Raw genomic sequence first — 23,769 nt, 5'->3', positions numbered from 1 at the left:
CAGCACCTGCATGTTTTAAATCAAGCCCTGACAAAAAAGGTTTTAGTTAACAATGTGCAAATGATAGCGCTGACTTTCAGAACAGCAAGCTCTAAGGATCCAATATCAATGTTACTTTTCCTTGAGGTCAATGGAATACGTATAGAGGAAAGCTTATTTTGTATGTTTTGTCTCATTATGGATCTGTTCTGTTCCTTGACTGATTTGTCATACATGGTTTGAACGAGCATCCATGTTGGTGATCCTTCTCAACTGTGTAACCTTGGGCATGTTTCATCCCTGTGAAGACATTGACTGCAACTCTGACAGATGTAAAATCCTGCAGGTAAGAGAAAATTTGGCTTTTTGTTTACTTGATGTATCATTTCTCATTTTTAAGACCTATGTAATAACATTTATATTTTATATATATATATATATATATATATATATATATATATATATATATATATATATATATATATATATATATATATATATATATATATATATATATATATATATATTTTTTTTTTTTTTTTTTTTTGCGGGCTGTTTTGTTCGCATTTCACCTTCCTTTCAAAGGACGTCGAAAGTCCAGTGAAATGAACCTTCCGTCTGATAAGTGTTAAGTGTGGTTTTGTCTGGATAAAACTGTCCAAAATAGGTCAAAGCCATCATCTTAAATATATAATGTTTCAAAAATATTATGCTGACTGATTATCAAATGGTGCGGGGTTTGTGGAAGACTATATTTTCTACCCTTGGTCTGCTTGGCAAAAGGTCAGAGTCAATCTGTAAGATGACATATCCTTATACGCTAGATAAACAAAGAAAGATGATCCATTGACTCCATTTTTGTCACATGGAACACTCCTGCTGTTGTCGATAACATGTCCCCCAAGTCATCTGTCACAATAAAAATGTCAAGGAGAAAAATTTGCCAGCACATAGTTACCAGATAAACTGTTAGTCAGTTAGCCTGGCCTCTTTTATATCTTTTTTTTTTTTTTAATTCTTTCTTGCATACTATGTTTTACATAGTGGCATATTAATGAATTGCACCTTAGTATATAGTACAGTGGACCCCCAGTTTACGAAATTAATCCATTCCCCTGTTGGGATCATAATGTGAATTCGCCATATGGCGGTCAATCCAAACCTATACTAGTTAGCTACTGCGTGTAAAATCCCAGGGAAAAACATCAAAATTGTATATACATGTTAAAAATTGGTATCAAAATAGTTTAGTAAGTGCTATTTCTACATGTTTAAAATTAAATACAAAACAAATAACAAATGTATAAATGATTTATTAACCTTGATTGATGCGACGAGCTTCTGGCGAGAAGCACCCTGATCTGGTTGAATGCCAATTGCAGGGCACACATAGACAAACAATACTTAAAACCCACAACTACACCTAAGGACAATATAGTGTCCAAAAAAATGACAATGCATGTTTTTGTCTTGGAGGTTGAGGGGCACACATCAGTACCCAGAGAATACTCATGGGGGCACAGGAACATGCATTTTTAAAGAACCCATGCCTTCCACCTGCTCAAAGGCCCTGATTTTCACTTAAAAAAAAAATAAAAAAATCTCCAAAACCATAATACTGTCACTAATCATAACCCTTTTGATAAACACGGTAGTGTTCCCTCACCACTTTGCGATTTATCTGTTTATTTATAATCAATAAATATATAAAGTATATTGTGGAAAGTCACGCTGTGAAAATTTCTTGAATGGCAAACAGAGATGAGTTGACTGTGAACGCACATGCCAACAAGATTCATGATTGTCTCCTGGCACAGCATTGGCCAATGAGGACAGGAGTGGATTACAGTATACCTCCTGGGCAGGAGTTTTAAGCCACTCCTGCCCTTATTGGTCGATGTTGTGCTGGAAGTCAATCATATGTCTTGTAGAAGGACCCATGATCTGATGGACTGATTGTCTAATTAGTCTTGTCCAAGCTGTTAACTGTACCTCCAGCAGCAGACTCCGAATGAATCTCACACGTGAGTGAGTCCGGTGAGGGTGAACATGGGGATGATATTACTAAGAGTGTTGTTGTAATTAATGGAATTTCAAGTGTAAACACTGATTCCCCTATTTCATGTTTGGTCAGCTACACAGGTTCCACTCAAAGTCAAAGTCTGAGGTCCTTTACACCGAGGACATCTGCAGCTAAGGGATGGAAACGTAAAGGGAAAACAGTACAGTTACTGCAAAAATGTTAATAAATATTTAAGTAAGCCGGTTTACTGCGGTAATCTTTCTCTTAAATATATACATACTATTAACATGTTTTGAAAAATTCTGGTACCCACACGCACGAAAAGTCCCCTTTTTGCAAGGGTTTTTTGTTCCACATTAACCTCGACAAATGAGGGAACACTATTGTTGTGTGAGTCATAGACATGCCTATTGTAATCATGGATTAAAAATACGTGGTAAAATGTGATAGTTGCTAGCTGATTAAAATCCTTTTTCACCAGGAAACAAAAAGAGAAATGCTTTAATGACTGATTTATTTACTTAGACAACAAGTTACAGGTAACCTTTTTTTGTAATGCATTTGTTGTTGGCAAAACTGACCCCGCAGCCACTTACATTTACATTATGCAGATAGAAATAAACAAAAGGTTTGTGTGGAGGCGTTTCCATTAAGTTCCTTCCTGCCTCGCTCGTACTAATGGTGGCATTTTTCTTTTTATGTGTTTTTTTTCACTGATTTATTTTATTCATTGGATGAAAGAGTCAAAGAGAGCTCCATGCACACTGTGGAATAGATCAGCTTGTTATCTGGCGCTGTTCATCTTGTGCAGTGAGCTGATAATGCGCCTGCAAAGTGGCCTCAAATAGCTAAATCAGAACAGCCCTCTTTTGTTTTTGTTCGTTGACTCAGCGGAATTCAGCACTCTCATTCAACATTGAAATCTTCTTTGTAATATTAAAGTGAAATTATTTGGCAGAAAACGCACTGTTAGATACAATTTGATGAAATGTGTTTGCTAAAAGTTACAGCATTAAAAAAAATGGAAAACGGAATTGTACTTGTAGACAGAAGCAAAGGGAACTTCAGTGGGTGTGAAACACAAATCCAGTTTGGTTGCATTTTGTTAGAATCCATAATGCTGAGTGGTAACAAGAAGCAAACGTCTGAACTGCAAACCACCATTTATATATATGTTTGTTTAAATTAATTTTTAATTTTACACTTTTCACAAAAAATTTGGGCCTACTCCTTACCAAAACTATGATAATAAATATTGAAAAAAATATTTGAAACAACATCAGCTAATTATGTAATAGAGTATTGCCACGTGGCACCACATAAGTTGACAAATGGCCACTATTTTGGGGTTCCAGTGTGATGGTAGACGTGGTATGTGGTAAATAGTCCAAAACTGCAAATCTTGCATTTAACTGTATTATTCTTTTTCAGTTTGATATTTAAATGATGGTTCATCTGGATAGTAACCTAAAAAGATCGGAAATTTTAAGAGCATTATTTTAGCAAATGAATTCCCGTTTATTCCCCATAGAGTGGTGGTTAGTTAGGGTCACATACTGTAGAGCCAACAGTAGTTGATTTTCCTTTTCCTCTCCTGCTGCAAGCCATTTTGTCTTCCCTTTTGCCATTGTTTGAACTTTCTTGCCTCATCATGGAAAGCTGCCTCACACTGACCTCTACATGATTTTAAAGGCATGCAATCTGTTCATGTACAGTATCACGCTATACTATTCAAAACATGTGCAGAGAATTTCAGATCTGCTCCTTAAAGCTGCAACAGCCCTGCACACTATCTAATAGCCTCTTTTAAACGCACACACACACACACTATGCATTAAGTGCTCTGAGCATTAGCAACTCAGCACACTTCCAACTTAAAGGCTGCATTCAAGAGGTGACAAGAGGGCGCGTAATGCTGGCACTCACTTGACGCATTGATAACACGCAGTACAGCCTGCTGCCTGGCGAACACGTGTGTTTACATTTGCTCTCAGGCAATCCGCACGCACATGCACACACACACTCGGGGTTAGTATGTGTAGAGTCATCCGTGTTGCGGGTAAGAGGTTCACATGTGGAGGGAGTGGGAATTAAGCAAGTTGTTCTATAGAACTCCCGTATTCTAAATGCATATTTCTGTAAGAAAGTATTTGAACAGCATTGTTTTGAAATAAAGAAGGTATGACTGGCGATTATCATTCATTGTACAATACCAACTGTAGTACTGTATTTTGATTTCGTTTGGATGGAAGTTCAGTCAATTTCACCTTCCACCTGCCTCAAATTACGGCCCAAGTATTTTGTTTCAGGTTGCTGTTGTTGCTTTTCTCCTTGAAGCCACTTTTGTCATGTCTGGAAGAAATCACAGCCTAGATGGCACTGAATTTCTTGATTTTCAATGAAAAGAAGAAAAAAAAAATGTTTTTTTTTGTCCTTGTGTGCAACATCCCACCCTGTCGACCTGGCCCCCCTGGCATGCTATCTAAATCCAACCGTCTTGGACAATGATTTTAAATTGCACCAGCAAATCAGCACTGTTGTTAAATCCATGTTTTTTTTTCATCTCAGACAGCTGGCAAAGGTAAAGCTGCTCCTTTCCCAGAAGCACTTTGAAACACTAATCCATGCCTTCGTTACATCTTGGATTGGATTTTACTTTATTGTGGTGTCAAGCAGTTCTCTCAAGCAACTACAGTCGGTCCAAAACTGTGCTGCTCACCTCCTTACTAGTGCTTCTAAGAGGGAGTACATAACTCCAATTTCGGCCACCCTTCAGAAACAGAAAGAGGAAGTCAACCCACAAGTGTCCTTCCCAATAATGTGTTATGCAACCCCACAAGTATAAACATGGCATTCCGATTAATATTGTGTTTGTGGAACATGAATTAAGCAGCAAAAAGTCGGCCCTCCCTTTTTTTACTTCCATTTAGGTGAATTTTACAAAGATGCAAGTAAAAGTCTACCCCTGACTTTACTTGTTACACATATAATGGCCGTCCAATTAAAACAAATGGTGTGTGTTATTAAAATTACAAAATGACGGTACTTTTAGATGCATTTCTTCATTGTATATCAAATATACTGTTGCGGTTATGAGGGGAGGAGGTGGAGCAGAAACGACGCAAATGCTGAAACTAATGCTGCAACAATAAAACAATTTGAAGTTTCAATGGTTTATTTTTTGAGAACGTTGAATGCGAATTCATCTCAAAGCCCTCAAAGTCAACATCACTATCTGACACACCTAATAGCTTCTCCCATCCATTTAAATCCCAAACGCACTTTCCTTCCTGCTCGTCATTTGCACAAAACTCTTGCACGGGTAGTCGTCTTCGGGCCCGTACAATTTGTTTGAGATGGAGGTCTTCGGATATAATTTGCTGATCATCTTACTTGGGACGTTCTTTATCCAAATTGACGACTGTTGTGAGATCAGAGCGTGGAAGGTTGCCCTTCGCTTTTTTTCCCCCCTCCTGCCAACATCCAGGCCTGCTTGTTCAAGCACATGGCCAAAGACTGAGGGAGTCAAGTCAAGCCATATTTTCCTTTTCATAATGGTTCAAAGTCGCCTGGAAAAATGATCCATGCAACATCGTTATTGACAAGAAAGAGCCAATAAAGCGGTGCTTGATGAAACTGCATTTGAAAGTGCAAAAACAGATGCAGGTTATATTGAATTAGAGGTGTATATAATCATTTTCAGCCTTGTAAAAGACATAATATTACATATTTCACATTTGAATTCATCTTATTCAAATGCATATATGTGAAAAAAGGTCTATTTTGAGTTATGTGGGTAGAGGTCAATCCTGCTTAATATGGGGGTAAAAATGAGGGGGAAAAAATTGACTTATACTCTGAGAAATATGGTACCTATATGTTGGAGCCATTTTGTCACAGGCTGTCTCCTGGTAACAACCAATCAATGCTCACCTGTTTTTTGCATTAGATCATGTGAGGATCGCAAGCTAAGATGCTATCGGTTGTTACCTGAGCTGTGAGCAACTGTCATTTAAATCATGGTAGACAGCAACGAGAAATTGCGTTCAAATTGCCCCCCCCCACAAAATTTGTAGCTTTTGGATAAAAAAAAAAAAAATAGTAGCCAGGTTGATATTTCGCAAACATAATATGAATCATAATACTGTGTTCTGGTGGGTCTGAATAAAATATATTATTTAAAAGTAGAATGTTTGTTTGACCATAGCTGAATGATGTGTCCAACTGAAGAAGCAGGTGATTTTTTTTCATATTTTTTCTTTAACAGAGGTTATCAGCCCCATAGAGAAAATATTAGGGCAAGGGAAAAAAAATAGAGTAGGCTATTTTTCTGTCGACTTTTTCTTGGAAGGCGTCCCAGAAAAGTGTCTTTTTTTAAGAAGAGACTGATAATGTCCACCATTATGAATCAAGTATTGATGGACATTGAGCTCACTCAATCAGAAGCTATGCATAGCTAAACACGTAAGAGGGATTTGAGAAGATAGCGAGCATCTAAATTCTGATTTAATAAATAACTGGAAGCCAAGACACATGCTATGGAATGAAGAAAAACGATCATTGGGATTCAATTATTACCATTGTACAGTATGTAAGTTGTAAATGTCGTGCTTCGGATAGTGTTTGTGCTTTCAGAGGAAGCCTCGGAAGCCCCGATGGCACACCACTGGCATATGTAATTTGTGTCCTTGGCTGGTGTACCCGACTTCTTGCTCTTGGAAAGGCTCTAGCTCGCGGCAACCCCGAACAGGATAACCAATATAGAAAATTATGTTTTTTTTTTTGTTTTTTTTTTAGCAATCCTAAAATCAAGAACATCATATTATGGAGGGTGGAAACAGTAGCTCTCACGTCTGTGCTTGGCAAATGCAATGGCAATGATATATTTCGTATCAATGATCAAGGGGATCGAGACATAAAAATGGTAAAAGTCAAGCAGACAGCTTTTGGATGTATTGTGCTTTACACGCCAGCAGAGCCTTGTTGAACCAATGCCAAGGTGCATTGAATTCATTCTGGTAGTTCATGGTGACCCAACACCTTCCCAGGACACTTTTCATTTTGTCACTTCACTTAATAGTTTGTCTCACAGCCAAAGTTCAGGCTATTAAGCTTTCACAGTTGTTATTAACGGCAAGTGTCTGGTGAAATTTTACAGGGCTGCTACAGGAAGTGTGGGGTGTTCCATATTTGGCAGCACTGACAAAGAGTTTGTTTTGAACAAATATAGTAGGATGAGTCTGTGATAGCCGATCAGACAAAACAAAATAGTTCAAACATTCCCCACATTTTTCAGTCAGAATGATCATCAGTCCATCCATCCAATATTTTTGATCACTTGTCCTCATTTACCTGGACCCCATCTTAATCCAAGGGAGAGTATATGCCAAAGACATGATGAATTAAAAGAAATAGTGCTGTCAAGATATTTAAAAAATGAGTAATTAATTAAGATCTGTAATTAATTGATGCAATTAATCCTTTCAATCCTCAAGCAGAGGTCTTTCTTTGATTTATTTTTATCTATTTTTGCACATTGTGTACATTAGTGTCCTAGCTGCTGGCATTAGCTGTGGCTACAGTCACAGTTGGGTGCTTTGCATTTATGTGATATGCTAAATGTGAGCTGCTTCTGTGATAATCAAGCTCCTCACAAAGGAGCGTAACAAAGATGCTGCCAGGGTCTTTTTTTGAAGGAACTTTTACATGCTCTTCCATTTTCCTGTCTTCCTTCTGCCACTGCACTTGCCCTTTCACCCACAACAAGAGCCTATCAGGCTATGGCAAACACAATGACAGCCAATCAGTGCCTTTTTCAGTGTGTGATTGACCTTTATTTTCCAGCCCTCAACAACTAAAGAGTAAGAATCCAGATGCATGAAAACAGACCAGATCAGCATACAGAATGCATCAAATTAGACATAAAAAAAATAGATTGACACAATTAAATAAAATGACATGTTAACTTTACCAATAAAGTGAAGTAAGATTGGACAATAATGTTCTCCCTCTATATCACAACAGTCAAACTATCCTGCATGTTTTCCAGGTTTCTCTTCCTAAAACACCTGATTTTAATCATCATCTCATTAGCTTTGCAGAAGCTTGAAAATGATCTTAATCATTTGAATCAGGTGTGATTGAGAGAGAAGGATTGAAAACTTGGAAACCGGGACTGGAGTTTGACACCTATGATCTATAACAGTGGTGTCAAACAAATTTTTATTTTGGGCCGCATTGTAGTGATAGTTTCTGTCAGAGGGCCGGAATGACTGTGAATTCAAATACATTTTAAGTGTGTTGATCACACATTTACCAAGATTTGATATCAGAAGCCGGCAAAAACTGTTCAAAAGAGATTTGGAGAATAAGAAAATGTTTGTTTTTCTTCACCCAAATTTTTAAAAGTTAAAGAGAACTTGCAATTTCGGTATTTTAGTCAGAAACCTGAAGTCACATCAGCATTTCAAGGGCCACAAAAAGTGAGGTGGCGGGCCGGATCTGGCCTCCGGGCCTTGACTTTGACACCTGTGCTGTATGACAAGGATACATCCTCTCCTCTCATTGAGAACACTCTCACTCTTCTCTTTTCTTTCATTTTCGCAATTTTTTTGGGATGCGTCACATTTCATTTACTTTTCATGCCATGTGTTGCTGACAAATGGATGATGGACCATTTTTGAACCCCCCCCAGGCCACAGTTTGGACACCACTGCTCTACATAGTCAGCTGTGTATGTCTTCTTAAACCATTTCATAGTTTGTTCAATAATTGAGCAGATGGGGCAGTAAATCATCCTGGTCTTTTCTATTTGACACAACACATGTTTTCTCGTCATGCATCTTCTGTTCATTTCTAATTGGTCCAGGTGCCACACTCTTATCTATCATGCACACATTCAGAAACACTCATTACTAAGGAGGGCTGTGTGCATCACTGCTGTTAAGTAATAGGGTTTTATTGTCAATGTACCATTTACACATTACAGCATGAGTGATGATTTGAGACGGTACATTGTGTAATTTACGAAAAAAAAAAAATCAGGCATACTGTTTCAATGTACTGTTTTGTCAGTGACCAATCATCCTTAATTAACCTAACTCATTGAGGCTGCGTTGTGGTTTTTCTTTGGGTGCCACCATTTTACATATTCATGAAAGGAGTGAAGAAGATAACCTTAACAGCCAATGCAATAACGAATGGAAGTTTAAATTGCAGCCACATGTGAACCAATATGTACGCGAACCTCTGCATTCTAACCGGAATCCAACTTCCATGTCACAAGAGGGCTAACTTTGTCCTAAACTTAACACAATTGATATATTTTTACTTTTCCATGTTCATGTTTGGAGTGACTCATCTATCAGTGGGTGTCCTGTGCCTTCAACTGCTTTCAGAATCGTTCTCTTATTTTTTGGCATTCTCCGTCTTAGTCATTCAAATTCCATTTGTTTACTGTTGCCCTTTTTACCCATTGATTGATTTTAGTCATTAAATGCCAATTCTTTTTTTAGCTTCTCTTTTTAAGTCTATTATTTGGTTTTCTTCCAATAATAGTAAGTTGCTGTGAGTTTGAGTTCGGATTCAAAGGACCAGTCAACACGGAACAGGAAAGTGAGATGCGATTAGTTAGATCAATTTCAGTTTTATTATAGGTTTAGCAAAGAAATCAGTGGAATTGATGAGACAAAAACCTATGGGCAGTTTTTGTCTTAAAAAGAGAAATTGGTGTCAACCTTTTTTGTCTACAGTCAAAAATATAAGTATGGTATGTTAAAGATTTAAAGATGGATTGCCAATATTTTCATTTCTAAAAATTTGTTGGTGCATTTTCTTACTTATAGTAACTTGAAGCTTTTCTGTGTATGTTCATACAGGATTTTGATGACTTTATCTTTGCATTCTTCGCAATTGAGATGGTCATCAAGATGGTGGCTCTCGGGATTTTTGGCAAGAAATGCTATCTTGGAGATACATGGAATCGCTTGGACTTTTTCATTGTGATAGCTGGGTAAGTAGGTCACACACAATATATTTATTTTCACTTTTATTATTTATTTATTTTTAAGTGGGGTAATTGGTCCTCTTTACATGTAACTCACTTGACAAAGTAGCTTTCCCATAGTGTTTGTAGAGCTACGAACACTTGAGTGAATACCACATATCTCCAAACATTCCCCAAAAAGATTGTTCAAGAGTATAGTAATACATTAATGCATGAATAGATAAATATTCAAGACATTAAAGTGCACTATTATTAAGAAATTGCTCATACAATTTTAGCTAACTTTTAGCTAAAAATTTAGCTAAATTTTAGCTTAACTTTTATATATACAGTATATATATATATATATATATATATATATATATATATATATATATATATATATATATATATATATATATATATATATATATATATAATATATATATATATATATATACAGTATATATATATATATATATATATATATATATATATATATATATATATATATATATATATATATATATATATATATATATATATATTATAAATCAAAATATAGATATATCAAAATATAGATGTTTTTCAATTACTCAATTACTGTAGAGGACTGTAAGGGTAAGTTCATAGAATCAAAGAATTAGTCTCTGCGTGTGTACTTTAACATATAACATCAACCATCTTTGCACATCCTCCTCCTCGGCAACATACTTCCTGTTGTGTTTCATTCTGTAGGAACTGTGGGAAAATGTCACACGCAATTTCTGAAAAGGTTAGCAAGTAATAGTGTGTTTATCAGGGCTTGACAGTAAACATGTCACAGGAAATTAGCAGAATTCCCATTTCTGAGTCTACACTTTGCCTGGAGTGATTGGATTGTTTGTATAATAATGTGCTTTATGCAGTGGATACGCACATATTTAAAGCTATTTGTTGAGCTGCTGTTGCCTGAAAATGAAGCTTCAAGGAAATTCAAGCATTTTACAACTAAAGTGATGCTAAATTTACTTGTTAATAGTGTGCTTTAATTTGTTTGTTTGCACATTGATTGGTGTATAGTGGTTCCAATCGATGATTGTAATAACCAAATGTTATCACGCTGTGTATCTTAGCCATAGCACATCAATCTGAAATTAACACTCGTTCCTCGGTTCCACTCCACCTGTGGAGAGAAAGGAGCTGGTGTTAAAGGGGATCTGGGGGTGTACCAGGAGGAAGGGCAAGGCAGCGAAAGGAATAGAAGCCGAAGCATCAGCTTCATTTTACTCCTTCAATTTTTAATCTGGTCTGCTGTGTGAGGAGAGATACCGCCGCAGCTGAAAATAGTCACCCGGGCTGTCTGTTGGTTTTGCGGTAATTTAGACACCCACTATAGCCATTAATCTTTCATAAAGCAGTTTGAACCCAGATATCCTCTATACTTCCCATCAGTGTAAACAATAGAGTAACTTAACATAAATGTGGGCTGATGAATGATATATATGTTTCGTGGTGAACTGTGTCAAGCAAGATTTCAAGTGTTTGCTATAGAGGACATCTAGATAGCACACACTTGAAATCTCATGTACCAAGGGACACCATTAGAGCCACAGGGGCTCCAAGCTGAAGCAATTTAAATATGGTTTGTGAGCAAAATGCTAATTTTAAGGGCTTCTAACTTGATATTTTATTCTTTCCACAGTGTAATATATGCATATAAGTTATATTTGCTCATTAGCAATTTAATTTTTGATTAGACATGAGTTTTACGGTACCAATATTTCTAATCAGGAAGTAAAATGCCTCGTTTGCATATGGCTGCCTTGCCCGCTTCATGACATGGCTCAATGACGGTGGGCCACGCAATATGCATCCATCCATCGTCTTTAGAGCTCATCGCCGCGGACTTGCGGCTGAAGGAGACTATTCCACCAGCTTGAATACGGGGCCAAAAACAGATGTTTTAAAATGCAAAATGGCATCAATACACACTAACACGCGTTTCTCCTATCAAATCAGTTCACATGGGAAACCAATATTCATAACAATAGTTCCGCCAGCGGTGAATTATTTACTATTGACATTGATTGTCCGGCTGTGTGCTCCCAAACACACATTTTGGCCACTTCAGCATTTTCTACAATAAAATGTTGTAGCTTATAAATGATTAGTTGCTGTTTACTAGGCCCACTCAGTACAAAATCTCTGCTTCTTAGCTCGGGAACCAAAATAAAACTAAAAGATGTGAAAAAGGTCGGCTTACATTTTCTATTGTACAGGTGGTGTGGAAGTTTTAAGAGGGTTCCAAATTGCTTCTTCTGCTCCTGTTGCCAGTGCAAGAGTGCAGAATAAGTAAGGAATGCTTAGAAATAACCCAAATTCTACATGCAATCTCTAGTTTTGACTCTCAGAAGGAATGGTGCTCTTTTGTTATTCGCCAAATAACTAGAAATTACGTGGACTTGAAGACTTGCGTTTAGTTTGGCAAAGCGCTTTGCTGGTTCACTACATGAACATCTTGGTTGCTGTTGTTAGCAGTGGCTGGAATCGCAGCTGGGTGTTTTGCATTCATGTATTAGGCTAAACTTGAACTTTTGGTAAGCATGCTCATTCTTACGACGACTGTGTATTACTCTATCAAAAGTTCTGTCGAGGTCAAATTCACCATTCGTTAGACCAACAACTCTCATATGCTCCCCCATTTTCACGTCTTTGTTTTCCAACCCCTAACAATTCCAGCAAAAGAATCTTGATGCATAAAACCAAAAAGCATCAACTTAAAGAAATTATAATGTTTTAGATTAAAGTCAAATTAATGTGATTTTAAAAAGTTATGCCCTATGACGAATTAAAGGGTCACTTAATCTGTTTTCTGACGAATAGAAGTAATGGTGGGCAAACTGCATGGGGTACACAAAAACAATTTATGATATATTTGATACATGAAACTGAACAGTCGAATAGCAACTTAACTTGCTGGGTCGAATTCACAGCTGTAGTCATTTAATTTGTTCTAAATAGTTCCGGGTAGGACTTTATTGTATATTTGAGCTGTTTTGTTCTGTTTTTTAGTTTTGAAAATCTGGTTAACCTATCTTACTCTTAAATAATTCAACATGGCTGCCCCTAGAGAATAGCTTTAAGTAAACACATAAAACCAAAAAAGCCCTTCTGGTCTGTTTTTTTTAAACCAAAAAAAGCCCTTCTGTTCTGTTTTTTTTTTTTTTTTTTAATGAAGCAATACTGAAGTTCTGTTGAAGCCCATTCTTGTTAGCTGCCAGGATGTGTTTTTAGTAAACGTTAGTTAACGAATTATTTTGCTCAATACAAAGACTCTATGCTGTCATGATGTAAAGAAATTTAAAATGCAAACTTAGCAACTTTTAAAAGGCTTGACTGATCGAACACATCCTCCTTTATTTCCAACCTGTGACGTAGTCTCATTATAGGAGGCTGGCAAAATGCATTGAACCTGATCCTGAGTGTGTTCTTCTATTCCCGCTTGCTTCTTTTCACTGATTTATTGATGCTGTATGGATCCGTTCCAGCCTTGTTTGGGGTAGGCAGAAGCTGAAGGAGACTTGGAAAGTCAATGGAAGGGAGTAAGACACTACATTGTATCAGAGAGGGTATGAACTTGCTAGATAGTTATTTCACATAATTCATAAAAAAACAAAAAATACTGTACATAATGCAGTACAAGCAGTACTGAACATTTGTGAAAGACTCTGTGCTTGTGTGGGTTTTCTTTGGATACTTTAGCTTCAATTCCCACAACAGAAAACCATGATTTTTATGTTTATTGTTTTTGGTATTTTGTCAATAAGTGTTCTGGGATTGCTTTGCTGTATCTGCTAACTGTTCCAGTTTCTTTACCAGCTTATTTGTTTTTATATTTGGTAGCAAATTGTGACAGCATAGGAAAAAGCAAAACAATTTTACATTAATGCATCCTGCAGACAGTCTGAATTGAATGACTTTAGGCCCCTTTTCACTTCCATTTTGGTATGAGTAAGTGGCAGCAATTTTGTGATGTCTGTGTTGGCTTTCATTTCAGATTCATGTAATTTTAATGGATTTAATGATTGAAAGTTGCTCATGTTCGAGAATATGCAAACTAGCATTTCCATACACTATTTTTTGTTTTATGAGAGTTGGACAGTTGGAGAGAATTTGTGAACAAGTGCTGATGTAGTCCAGAGAAGAGAGTGTAAGGACACAGAAAAGGATATGGCATAGATGAACAATGATGGCTGTTAAACAAAAGTGTTTGCTGCCAAACAGCCACCCCCTTCTATCACTATGTGGGCTGCACAAAGACAGCGGCAGGACACGAGTGCTGCATTCTCTTTTCCTGGGTTCTTCTCCATTAGCAAGATTGTCTTCCAAGTACAAGTACATCATATTTGCTGCAGATTATCACAGAACAGTATATAAAAACACTTGTTTATTTTTTTTACCTAATCAAATTTTAATTTCGCTGAAATTCATTAGTGTGGAATATTCCATGAAAGCAAGGTTAAGAGGTTACAATTATTATATTCATCTTAATTATTCAAATAAGTGATGAGCTCAGATTAAAAAGCAAGATGTCTGAAAAAGAAACTAACACCCAATCAAAACACCATGTTTTCTTAGTTAGGTCATGTGACGTTTGCAAGCTATTCCATGATTGGTCGTTTCCGGAATCCAGAGCAACTGGGATGTCATTTTCACTTGACAGCAAGTTGCCACCTGAAATAGATAAAATGCATGGGTTTGACCTTCCCTTTAACAAAATACACAGCAAATTATGGCCAATTCCTAAAAAATATTTTTAGTTTTCGTAATCATTCCTCAATACGTCTCGCCTCTCCTATTACGCGCTCAGTGCATCACAGATTTTTTTTCATTAAAAAAAAAAATGCTATATTGCTGAGCGACGTGCTATGAAGGTTCCCTGTATGCCAGACAGACGAGTTAACTATGAATGCACTGGCCATGGGAACTCATTGGACGTCAAACTACTGCCGTACAAATATTTACTTAAATGAATAAACCTTTGACATTAACCGTACTATTATCCCTTCCCGTTCCCTTCCTTAATGCTGTAGTCTCACAGAAAGCCGAACTCTAATGAGATTGAAGCCTGTAGCTGACCAAATATGATAACATTCAGAATTTACATTTGAAATTCCAATTTATGAAAATAGAAATCTAGGTAATAGGTTTACAATGCTCCGGTGCGGCGCTGCTCTTTCCTGCTCTTCCTTCGTGTCTACCTAACAGCGTGTTTGAGATTTATGAGGGAGACAGCCACTCCTATGACAGGTGATTGGCTCCAGGGATGACCAACAACCAATGAGGACGGGAGTGGATACAGCTCCTGGGTGAGAGTAGATAACTCCTGCCCTAAGTGGTTGCTGGTCACGCTGGGAGCCAATCACTTGTCTTGTAGGAGTGCCCGTTTTAGGGATAACTGTATTGACTTGATTACATGGAGTAATTCCTTATTCTTTTGATTATTCATGGAATCCAGTTTCCAGTATCTACCAGCCCTGGTTTACAGAGATTATATAAACCTCTAATCTTGCCCTTTTTCAGTTTAAAGTAACCCCAACCCTTGGCATGATCATGTCGCCGGAATAGTCTGCAGTAAAAAAAAAAAATAATAAAAATGTCTGTGAAGAAACATGCAAGTGGCCAAAAATGATCCCTGGTGCTGCAAATATGTTTAAAAATTATCAATATAAGTTTGAAGCATAATATTTTTGTTTACCAATTTTTGTGGTTGACTAATGTTGTAAAGAATATCCATCCATTCATTTTCTATAGCCGCTTATCCTCAGTAGGATCGCTGGCTTGCTGGTGCGTATCCTAGCTGTCTTCCGGCAGTAGACGGGGCAGACAGGAATGACCAACCATTTATGCACCCAATGATAATTTAGAATGTCCCAATACACCTACCATGCATGTTTTGGAATGTGAGAGGAAGCCGGCGTGCCCACGCAGGCATGGGGGGGAATATGCAAACTCCACACAGGGCGGTCAGAGTGAGCTGTAATTGAACTCAGGACTCTGAATTGTTATGCAGACGTGCTAACCACTCTTCCACCATGCTGCCCCCTTGTAGAACATATTGCAAATCGTACTACAGTATTTAACAACCACAATGAACGTGAAGTATATTTGCCCACTTCAAGTTGTCATCAACACCCCTGCCCTCTCTCTCCAGGATTGAGTCGTTAAATATGAAACAATATCGGTCTGTTGCAAGGGAAGGAGAGTCGTTCACCGTAATGGTGGCTAATATAGGCAGATAGGCATTGGAGTGGGTTGCTCTTGGAAAGTGTTACTGATGAGAGGCTTTCAATCAGATTCAGCATGAAAACACTCCATCTGTCTTTTCCACGTGGTTCTTCATTCCTCCACTTCTGCTAAGTGACTAGACTCACTTACTTTCACATTATTGTGCTTCTTTTAACAGTAATAATACATTGAGAGTAACTGCTCCTATAGATTTGAATGTAATGTAGAATATGCACATACCAACTACAACATTATAGCTAAGATCCTTTTAGATATAATTTGATACATGTGGTGCTGTGTGGGTGGTTGGGTGTCCTCTTGGTTAGCCTGTTTGCTTCATAGATCCTGGCTCTCATCTCATTTTAATAGTGTACTCTGGTACTTCTACTTCCTTCCACGTTCCAAAAATGTGCATATTAGGTTGATTCTATCCATCCATTTTCTAGAGCTGCTTATTTTCACAAGGGTCGCAGGCTTGCTGGTGCCTATCGCAGCTGTCTTCGGGCAGTAGGCGGCGGACACCCTGAATTGGTTGCTGGCCACTTGCAGAGCACACAGAGATGAACACTTGCCATGCATGTTTTTGGAGTGTGGGAGGAAGCCGGAGTGGCCGGAGAAAATCCACGCAGGCTTGGGGAAAACATGCAAACTCAATCTAGTAAGGCCAGGTTGAGGGGGAATTGAACTCAAGTTCCTGAACTATTACTTTGGTATTTAAAATCAAATGTGTTTGTGTGTGGTCTATGATTGGCACAGACTAAAATCATGATGGTTTTTATCATCTGGAAAATAATAAATTAATAACTTTTATCAAACTACATTGTGTAGAATTAAGAGTTGCCATTTACTGGTCTCAGGTAAATGCAGCTCGCGCGGGGTGTTAGAGTGACTATACTTTGGAAGCATATGCCAAGCAAGCGAAAGAGCGAGAAATTATGAATACAATTCGCCATTGATTTCAGCGCACAATAGCACGGAATCTGCAAAACTTGAGCAAATATATGTCAACGCTGGTTAGTTATCCTGGGCTTCCGCAAATATAAGGGCTCCGCATCCAGAAGTAGGCAGTCCGTCAGCACCCAAGGTGAACATCGTGCCGACAAATGAAGTCTGACACATGCGCTGCAAAGTACGAGCTCCATAATGAAAATCTAACACTTTTCTCACTTTTTCTACACACAAACACAAATGCACTCTTAAAAGTCAAAGAGAAGGCAGGAGAGCATGTTTAGTCAAGGAATTCAAATGTGTAGAATAACTGTAGTCAATCTAACTCCCAAACCGATTTGGATATTTTCTTACTTGCCGCATAGAACGGACCCTCCTCCTTCTTCTTCCTCCACTTCTTTTATTTACGATTAGCATTCAAAATTTCTTATTCGACTTTTTTTCTTTTTTTAATTGCGCTTGGCATAGAAACCTGACATCCAAAAGGCCATATGAATTACATTGGTGAAATGTTTTCTCCTTTTCTAGCTAAAATAAACATGACGGCCTCCATCTGAGCAGTGCTCTCAATGTAATATAATTAGCGATTACTTGGCCTGAGATTATATATAAATAAATGTTTATGTGATGGATAACATGTATTTACATCTTAATTTATATGACTTTTTAAAATGAATAATTGTCTATTTATTATACGCTGGGGCTTTGAGTCCAGGAAAAACATAACATACACATTTTCTTGCATGACATCAGGCTTCATGACATTACAAGACACTTTAGGGAAACATTTGTTCATTTAAAAAAATGGTTGAATTCATAATAGAACACAGGGAAGTTTTCTTGCAGCCATTTTTCTTTCATTGCTGCAGTGCTCGTCCACAGATGTGGTAAAAATATCCTTTTAGATATTGTGGTAAAGACAAATGAAGTGCGGTGAATTTCAATATGCTAACCAACAAAGGCATGGTGCGTCGCAAAGGAAGCCAGTTTGAAACACGAAAAGAAATCATCAGTTATTGCATCATGTTTTGGAATAAACATTGCGTGATCTTTGCGTGCAGCTACACTCGCCTCAAAAACATCTTACGTGTTAATCTGTACCAGCCACACAAAAAGATTAACTTTTGTTCAATAACTTTCACATGCTACAACTTTGATATTAGACAGCAGGATGGGAACGTTTTTAGTTTGTCAATTAGGAACTCTATCAAGATACGGGGTTTGTTTGTATAATAATGAATAGATTATACTGTTATTTCAGCCATTAGTTATTTTGTGACTGTTTGATAGCATTCAGTAATTCGTAATTGAAAAAAAGATATAAATGCAACACTTGTTAAATTCTTGTTTTTTTATTTCAAGAGCTGGACTCAATCATGTAGGAGTCTTTGTATGTACACAAAACAAATTTCTCCCAAATATTGTTCAAAAATCTATCTAAATATGTGATTGTGAGCATCTCTCTTGAGGAGACTGCTTGATTTTTGCACAGGTGGGACTTAAACTGCCAGCAATAAAATGTTAAGTTTTACCACACAAATACTACATGACTTGAGGGAGCGTGCAAGTTGGGTTTGTATTTTTGTCCCTCTGGTAACTCATTCCTGCTGCACTTGACTCAACATGTCAGTTTTCTTTTTAGTCAAAATAATACAAAGTTCAATCTAAATAGACAAGATAAAAAGAAACAGACATTTTAAGGACAAGCAAAGTTGAGCATGAAGTGTTTCTGATCTGCACTTTGTCTAATTGTGACTACGTGTGGGGTCACTTCCCGAAAGTATGTTCGGATTTTTTCTTGCCTTTGTTTTGCAGGCCATGTATCACGCACCACATGTTCACTCGCTGCAGCTTACAAACTCATCTGCACTCCCTTTGAAAACAGTAAACTTCTTAATTGTTGAATGAAAAAATAAAATGATCTATCTATCCAGCTATATATATATATATATATATATATATATATATATATATATATATATATATATATATATATATATATATATATATATATATCTTGTCCCATCAGTATTATATAAGTGTTTTGGGGACTCTCTGTTCCAACACATTTAACCATTGAATCCAGAATCCATTTGAATCAGAGTACTTTTGCCGAAAATTACATCATAATCCAGCAAATGAACAATGCAGTTTGATCATAATGGTAAATGGATTGCACTTACACAATATGTTTTCTAAATTGCTTTTACAACCTGTCAAATTCACTTCCTTGAAAAATAATTGTAGCGTACCAGCCAATGTGCTGAAGTAGCCACGTCGACCGTCCTATAGAAATCTGTCCATTTTTAACACACGGTATATCATTTTCTTTCCAGGATATCTCTCCATGTATTAGCCAACTACAGGTTTTTGGCTCTAAGTAAACTTTTAAATCCATCCAAGCAGCATTCATTATACTAGCTATCTTAGCACAAAGCTAACAAAAGAAGCATTTTATGGTCCAGCGTTCAACTTTGCAAATATTCTTCGTGCTAGAGGTCAAGACCAACGTTAGGACAAAATCCTGCTTAAAGATCCTTCATTGGCTGATTGCTCAACATTTTGAAATAATGCTGATTAGCCAGCTAAAATGTAAACCAAAATTTCCTCCCTGATGACAATATTCTACAATGCATTTGAGATGATTGTTAAAAAGATCATTTTTACAAAAACTAATGCACTACTCAATTTGAGTTAACATTAATTCAATTCCTGCTGTAATCATGCCATATTCCTTATATAGCATCAGGTTATCAGTTATTGACCTGTATGTGTATTTATTTATTGTTGCAGTCTCTTTTGGGTCATTATCTGGCTCCATGATGCAACATTTCCCAATCAGTTTTGTTTTTTTGTCCTTTGAATTGGCAGTTGCAATATGTCTGTAGACTTCTGATTTCATTTACTGCTGCCATCACGCGTTACATCAATGAAGATTAATAACCCTTCTCCTGAAGTATTATTCAAAGCGCTGGGCTTTACAGATGAGCGTGTATGTATGAAATCAACTACTTCCTTTCGTTCTCAGAGTAACCAACATAATAGGACACCGTCTGCAACACATCAATATTGTTCCAATACTTTTGTTCAAGGGGAAAATGGGTACTGCTCCATGTGTTTCACATCCACCAGCACCAGCACTCCATTAGCACATCCACCTTAAAGTTCCGAGTTCAATTCCAGCTCGCTTTCCTGTGTAGAGTTTGCATGCTCTCCCCGAACCCACATGGGTTCTCTCGGTCACTCCAGCTTCCTCCCATATTCCAAAAACATGCATAATTGGACATGACAGATACTCCATATAGCCCTGAGATGTTGTTATGTGTGTGAATTTTTATTTGTCTCGGTGTGCAGTGCAATTGGCTTGCAACTAGTTTAGGTTGTCGGCAGCCTACTACCTGTGATGGCACCTGGGATAGGCACCAGCAAGCCGATGACCCTAGTGAGCATAACCGGATATAGAAATTGGATGGATGGATGGATGATTCATAATGATATTTTAATCAGATGCATCCATCCATCGTCTTTTGCAGCTTATTCTCTCTATAGTCACTGGTGCTTATCCCAGCTGTCTTCGGGCAGTAGGTGGCGAACACCTTTAACTGGTTGCAGGTCAATGGCAGAGCACACAAAGACAACTAATCAATCACAGTCAAAATTTAGACTGTCCAATACACGTTCCATGCACGTTTGGAGTAATGTGTGGGGAAACCAGAGTGCCTGAAAAAAACAAAAAACACTGGCATGGGGAGAACATGCAAAATAAACACAAGAAGCCTAGATCTGGCATCAAACCCAGAACATCTGACTAGTGAGGCAGACGTGCTTACCAGTTTTCACTGTACCACCTTTAATGGGAACCAGTTCAACAAGAATTTAGAAACTGTCCTACACTGTTCTATTAATACTTACTTATAGTGTGTGTGTGTGTGTGTGTGTGTGTGTGTGTGTGTGTGTGTGTGTGTGTGTGTGTATGTGTATGTGTGTGCACTCTGCATGTCTTCCAGTACCTTTCACCGCATGATTTATTTGCATCTTATTACATTGTGTTGAGTTTGTCCTCGCAAGGATCTCTCCACATTAAGAGATGTGCATAAGTATCCAATTAGTGTGAATGACAAGATGCAAAACCCTGCCTTTTATCCTCAACGTCAACTGTGTAGAAATGCTTCTTTGGATGAAGTTGGGAATTCTCTGCACGCAAACTAGTTTCTGACAGGCCTGCCAGCACCCGTCATTGCAATCGCCAATAGTATGATCAACATGATTGGTGCACAACTTTCTGTCATTTCCATCATTTGTTTAGCACACAACATTTTTTTTTCGTTACTTTGAGCACACCAAACATCATCTGGCTCTCATTACCAGCGTCCTTATTGACTATTTTCTTTGAAAAAAACAGTCAGTCATCATCTAATTCTAAAGTTTGTTCAGTAAAGTAATTTTTATATGTGACCAATTATAGAATCATAAAATATATTGCTCTCAATTTGTTGCTCCGTTAAACATCTTTTTTTTTTCAAAATGGAGTTTGAGATCCAGCAAAAGTAATCCTAATAACATGCTGCACATTTTGTCCATGTTTTATTGAGAGTGTGACAAAAGCCATAAAAAAATCATCAAAAAAGCCATGAAAGAGAAAATCTAGAAAAAGAACAGTATTATGATTGAAACAAAAGCCATAAAAAAAGTTTTACCATGCATTTACCTTTTGTCCATAGCAAAAAAGACATGGCAGCCTCAAGAGAAGTACCACCTCCCCATATAATATAATTTAATGATAACAAGACCAACCATTATATTTAAAACATAATGTTGGCCCTTAATAACACAGTTTTTAACTTATACTCTATACTTTACACTGTGCCCCTTTGAAAGTGTCGATTGATCAGTTTGAAAGCTAAATATGACAAAATTATTTCAATTACAGAGAGAAGACTACAAAATTGACATGCTAATGTGGATTATCGCTAAATAGCGACTATTTTGATAATCTAAGGAAAAGTAGCTGTTTGCAAATATTTCGAATAGTTTAATAATACGTCCATATTATTGGAGAACTAAAGACTGTTTGAGAGGCTGAAATTTCAATTAATCTTTTAGTATAGTCACTAAACAATTAATTACCTCAAATAATCAATGAATTTGATAATTGATTAGCTGTCAATTAAATGATGTACTTCTGGTGTGGATATTTACTGTGTTTACATTCACAGCTTTGTTTGTGGATGTTGGCCAATGACAGATGAGTGAATGAGTGTGCATCCACAATCTGAAAAGAGCAGGGTGAATTAACATTGGACTATTTTGATAGCAAAGTAGCCTGAATTTGAGTCAGTAAAATTGAAAGAACAAATAGTTAAAATGTCTCATTTATTCATCTCATTAATCTAATTTGAATCACACCAAAGAATTTAATAGAAAAACATTCGACCAGAGGTTTTTTGTTTCATTTAGATACATTGCGGCTGATCAAAAGATTGATATACAACAACAAAGACCCGACTTAAGTCATGTGTTTACTTCAACAGGCTTTAACAAATGCAGTCCGTTAACCACTTACTGTACCTTCTGTGGTATTTGAGACTACTTTCAAGTAGTGGCCTGTACTCGCAACAATCAGGAGGAATATTCTTTTTATCAATTGCCAAATAATTAGATAATTTTCTACTCCCTCATTTGCAATCATTAACTGTGGTTGCAGCCACAGCTGGATGCTTTCCATTTATGCAGCAGGCTAAACTCAAGCTTCTAGTGTTGTAAGCAAGCTCCATTTAAAAAAAAAATCATACCACCTTCATCAAAGGTGCAATCCAGGTGATTTTAAAGTTGAAATTGCCATTCCTCGGCTCGACTCTCACCTAGTTTCTTTCCATTTTCACATCTTCCTTCTGCTCTTGAACTTCCCCGCCCACCGACAACAGAAGCCAATCAGATTAAGGTATGATTGACCTCAGCAACTGAAGCACAAAAATCCTGCTGCATGAAATGGATCGAATGCATACAGGAGGGATAAAATCTGAGGTTAAAAATTAGATTGTGTTTTAGAAAAAAAAAACTTTTTAACTATGGATGTACCGTATTTACCGCACTATAAGGCGCACCTGGATTATAAGGCACACCCTCAATTAATGACATATTATAAAAACTTTTTCAATCACAATATAGTAATACTCAAAGTAGTAACAATAATAACTCAAATAATAACTCTAAACTCTCAATAGCATAATAACTCATGTCAAGATGAGCAACCTTGTTCAACTGTAAACACACAAAAGAAACAGGTAAAGCTTACTTTATCAGTTAATTTCCTATCTACAAATCCCACTATCAATATTGATTCATATATAAGGCACATCTGATTATAAGGCGCACCATCAGCTTTTTAAAAAAAATAAGGCTTTTAGGTGTGCCTTATAGTGAGGAAAATACGGTAATCGATTGATCGTAATAATCTGTTAATCTGACAACCCTTAATTTATTAATTGATTGAACCAGCAATTTTTTGGATGCAAAAACATCACATTGACATAAAAATGGTGGGTCAAATCTCCCCATATCATGT

General features: G+C 37.1%; 1 protein-coding gene across 1 annotated transcript in view; it reads left to right on the top strand.

Moving 5' to 3' along the window:
* The first annotated feature begins 222 nt into the window (after positions 1 to 222).
* Positions 223 to 23,769, top strand: part of cacna1g (calcium voltage-gated channel subunit alpha1 G) — a 129,790-nt gene continuing 106,243 nt past the window's right edge. Inside the window, exons 1-2 of the mRNA XM_088439178.1 lie at positions 223 to 325; positions 9,880 to 10,013. Coding sequence (XP_088295304.1) covers positions 233 to 325; positions 9,880 to 10,013 — 227 coding nt within the window. The 5' untranslated portion in view covers positions 223 to 232. The remainder of the gene's footprint in view (positions 326 to 9,879; positions 10,014 to 23,769) is intronic.

This window comes from Hippichthys cyanospilos, chromosome 17, assembly GCF_059441005.1.
Source record: "Hippichthys cyanospilos isolate Australia breed blue-spotted pipefish chromosome 17, RoL_Hcya_1.0, whole genome shotgun sequence".
NCBI classification, from domain to species: Eukaryota; Metazoa; Chordata; class Actinopteri; order Syngnathiformes; family Syngnathidae; genus Hippichthys; species Hippichthys cyanospilos.
Note: the sequence above shows the minus strand (reverse complement) of the source record. Positions and strands in the feature narration are given on the sequence as shown.